We start from the raw sequence: 4,552 nt of genomic DNA on the forward strand, positions 1-4,552 counted from the left end.
TTACATATGAAGTCGTGCCAAGTTGGCACGACTTGCCCCAAATTTGTAATTTTTTTGACAGCGACCCCATTTTGGTAAAAACAAAAAAAAAAGGTCCCATGATAATCAAAAAACCAAAAAATTGATTACCAAATTTAAATTAGATTCCTTGTCAAGCGTGCCAAATTTGATGGTTGTCTTTGCGTTGTCAAATTGAAAGAAAGGATTACAGTGTAGACTTGTCTAATGCTAGAGAGATGATAATATAATTATGGTAAGATGACCCCAAGTCATCTCCCAACGAATTCAATAGTGAAATCAGTAAATCAGTGTTTAGAATCTATTTGCAAGCGAGAAAAATTAGAAATAACAATAAAGATAAAAAAAGGTTGAGATTGTTTAACATAAAATATAAAAGAGATTAAAACAATAAATAAAAACCGATTGATCCCCAAGTTCTTCCACCATTGAATTCTTCACAGGTACTTAGTCATTTCTCATTCATCAAACATAGCTAAACCAGATTGAACATGCGTTAATCTAATTCAACTTGAAACTCACCAATAAAGCATGCATCTACTGTTTTAATAAGTACCCACTTTGTTCCATGTGTATACTCCAAGAGAATGATTATCTCTTCTCTCTTGAATCATGCGTCCAAGAAATTAATTAGAACAATGTGAATTAACTAAGAAACCAAATTTTAAGATAAGAAAGACTTTCAATCATGCGTTGAGTACAACCTCTCACAAAAACCAGTTTTCTAGGATATTAGAAGATAAAAGCAATTGCTGTAGAGAATTGAAAAAACAAAACTTTTATTGATTAAAACCTCATAACTAAATAAGAAATTATAAAAGAATCAACAAGACTTTACTCCTTCTGATTAGAAAACTCTTTTCTCACTACCAACGTAACCTTTGTCTGTCCTGGTAATAATCTGGCTAGTTGAACTACAAGGAAAATTGATATGCCTAAGACATATATAATTGTTGTAAAAGCTAATAGGTACCTCTTGAAATATGTAGGTGTATGTTTGACACTTAAATTGGGAAACATAAAACTTCATCATATCTATGAAAAAACTATGTTTCTAGTTAATTTCACATTGGATGGTTAATATCTAGAACAATAGATTAGTTGTATAATGAGATTAATTTTGAAATGGAGTGGATAAAATGCCTGAAATTAAATTAATAGGAATTTATGGAACATGCCTCTTTTACATCTGAATAAGGAAATTGCATCAACTTTAATTTACCTTTACCTCCTAGTGTATTGTTGCAAGGGCATGTGCAATTAACAATGCTCCAAATTTTCAGTTTTCTTTTTACAAGTCGAGGTATTAATTTAAACTATATTTATTACAAAAAGTATTTTTTTTTAATTGTTATGCGACCATTGACTATAGTTGGTGGGTTACCTATATATTCAAGTTGGTGGGTATTACCTACGAATTAGAATTAGTGGGTAATACTTAATGTACTGGGCCGAGATATCGGACCGAAAGCAAGGTGTACTAAGCCGACCGAAAGCAAGGTGTACTAAGCCGAGAGCTCAACCCGAAAGTAAACTAAATAACGAAAGAAATAAAATAGAATGGAAATTATTATTAAGCAAAAGCCCATGAAACTGGGCCCAAATATGTAGGTATGTGTAGTAAATGTTTAATACAAAAAGAAAAGGCCCAAATAACTTCTGGGCCCAATAAAAGAGTAGTATAAATAGAGGGTCATCCTGAGAGATAAGGAAGGTTGAATTCATTTTAATATCTTGAAAAAATGAATCTAACTTTGGCATCGGAGCACCTTTCAGGTACGCACACCCATCTGTGAGAGGAAGCCGAGACCAAAAACCGAAAGATCAAATGGAGTAAATTAAAACTGACCGGGAAGTGTCCGTCAAGCAATTCAATAAAACGTGAAAGGTTTTCGAACCAAATACAAACCAAGAACAAGTAAGCCGAAAGATCACACCAAGAAGGGAGTCCGGAAGCGAAGGCCGAGAGGTCAACGGGTGGAAGACGAAGATAGTTTGTTTCTAGGTCCTTGTAAGAACATTTTGGCGCCCACCGTGGGGCCGAGAAACAAAATGAGCGAAAGAGGAGAACATTCTAGAGGACAAGAAGATTGTCAGAACGCCACGACTATGGCCATGTTAATGCAATTGCAAGAGGAATTTGAGACACTGAAGAAGAGTAATGAAGAGGAGTTGAGCATGTTGAGAGCTGAGAATGCTTACATGAGACAAAGATTGAATGGAGAAACAGCGTTAAATACTTCCCCGAGAAACTTTGTTAATGAAAGAGAGAACAAGGAAGAGAGTTTCGGGGTTACACAAAGGAAGATACCTGAGACTTCCAGTGTCGCTGTGGAAACGCCAGTCAGAAGACACCCGTTTTCTGAGACTATAATAGAGACCCCATTACCTGACAATTGGAAGAGTCTAACAATAGAGAAGTATGATGGGAGCACAGATCCAGATGAACATGTTGCAATATACACAACTCAAATAAGTCTGTACACGTGGAACGACGCCATTCTATGTAGGGTTTTCCCAACTACCTTGAAAGGAGCGGCTCTGAGCTGGTTTACTCGGCTACCACCCTTATCTGTTGATTGTTTTGACACTTTGATAGAAAAGTTTGGAGCTCAATTCGCTACAAGTAGACCACATCACTTAACATCTATAGCTCTCGTAAACATAAGACAAGAACAGAATGAGTCACTGCGAGCTTTTATGGAACGCTTTGGAAGGATGGCTTTAAGTATTAGAAACCTCAGTCCGGAAGTTTCTATGCATCATATGATAACTGCCTTGAGACCGGGACCATTTGCCGATAGCTTATGCAAAAAACCAACCGTAAGCCTTGATGAACTAAGACGGCGCGCAGCAAAGTTCATGCAGATGGAGGAGTTAAGGGACTTTAGGAATCAGGCAAGGATGGACGTGAAGAACGAGAAGAAAACAAATGAAAGAGAGGCAGGATATCAAAGCAGACGTTTCAGAGAGGAACCCTGTGGCCGAAAGTTTCAACAATACACACCATTGAGCACAACTCGGACCCGAATACTTCAAGAGACGATGGCAACTGAAGTAATACCGCCACCAAGGAAAGCACGAACCCCAGATCGAGCTGACCATAGCAAACGTTGCCAGTACCATAAAAATCATGCCCATCACACTGAAGAATGCATAGCGCTGAAAGACCGAATTGAAGAGTTGATTCAGACAGGGCAATTAAAACGCTTTGTTAAAGTCGGAAGAATGAAGGCTAGTCAAAGTCCAGAACAAGATGTCAGGAGTAGAGGAGAAAAACCTGGAAGAACGACTGATATACAAAACGATCGAAAGGAGAGAAGAGGAGGAAGAGACGAAAAAAGAGATCTAAGAAGTGGAGGAAGCCACTTCCATTCTCAAGAGAGGAGGAGCCGACAACGCAGTTTGGGAAGGCCAGTCAGGGGGTTCATTAATACCATCTCTGGAGGTTTTCCGGAAAAGGAAACATATAATACGATAGGAAAGAAATATTTGAGAGGTGCCATGACCGTGAATTATGTTTTCAAAAGAAGAAGTTTGCCACCTATGTTATTTACTGATGAAGATTTCCAAGATATTGATCCTGATCAACGAGACCCAATGGTGATAACAATTGAAGTTGCCAGGTACGCGGTAATGAAAACTCTAGTAGATCAAGGGAGCTCAGTCGATATTCTGTTCTGGGAAACCTTCAAAAAATTACATTTGAAAGAACAAGACATGGTTCTTTTGAAGGAGCAAATAATTGGGTTTTCAGGTGAAAAGGTTGACACCAAAGGATATATTGATTTGCCGACAACCTTTGGTAGAGGAAATGCAACGAAAACAATTACAATCAGATACCTGGTGGTAGATACTCGTACTTCCTATAATGCCTTGTTAGGAAGATCTTCGTTGAATAAGTTGGGAGCTATAGTGTCGACGCCACATTTGGCAATGAAATTTCCAACCGAACGGGGAGACATAGCAACCATATATGTCGATCAAAAAGCAGCCAAAGAGTGTTATGCGACCGGATTGAAGATGGTCCAAGAGCCGAGAGTGGCGACCGGAAGTATGGAAGCAAGAAACATGGTCACAATGCTGGACTTGGATCCCAGAATGAATGATGATGAAAGGATAGAGCCAAGAGAAGAAATTACATCGGTTCAATTAGGCGAAGATGAAACGCAATGTACATATGTTGGGGGTAGTATGCCCGAAGAAATGATTGATGACTTAGTGGCAGTAATAAGAATGAACAAAGATTTGTTCGCCTGGAAGGCATCAGACATACCGGGAATTGATCATAACATCATTTCTCACAAATTATCTGTTTGCCGAGAAGCAAGACCGATAGCTCAAAAACGAAGGAAGTTGGGAGAGGAAAAACGAAAAGCTGCTCTTGAAGAAACTGAAAAATTGTTACAGGCGGGTTTCATTAAAGAAATCCAATATATGACTTGGTTAGCAAATGTAGTTCTCGTCAAGAAGGCAAACGGAAAGTGGCGAATGTGTACTGATTATACAGATTTGAACAAGGCATGTCCGAAAG

The 4,552-nt window shown here is 38.4% G+C and overlaps 1 protein-coding gene across 1 annotated transcript; it reads left to right on the top strand.

The window, feature by feature from the left end:
* The first annotated feature begins 2,127 nt into the window (after positions 1 to 2,127).
* LOC150025382 (uncharacterized) lies at positions 2,128 to 3,916 on the top strand. The gene is made up of 2 exons (XM_090294002.1): positions 2,128 to 3,783; positions 3,902 to 3,916. The coding sequence occupies exons 1-2, from the start codon at positions 2,128 to 2,130 to the stop codon at positions 3,914 to 3,916; spliced, it is 1,671 nt and encodes a 556-aa protein (XP_090150128.1).
* Positions 3,917 to 4,552: the final 636 nt, after the last annotated feature.

This window comes from Phaseolus vulgaris, chromosome 8 (assembly GCF_051622355.1).
Source record: "Phaseolus vulgaris cultivar YP4 chromosome 8, ASM5162235v1, whole genome shotgun sequence".
Classification (NCBI taxonomy): Eukaryota; Viridiplantae; Streptophyta; class Magnoliopsida; order Fabales; family Fabaceae; genus Phaseolus; species Phaseolus vulgaris.

Coding starts and splice junctions, on each gene's coding strand:
- LOC150025382 (XM_090294002.1), top strand. CDS start 2,128: ATGGCCATGTTAATGCAATTGCAAGAGGAATTTGAGACACTGAAGAAG.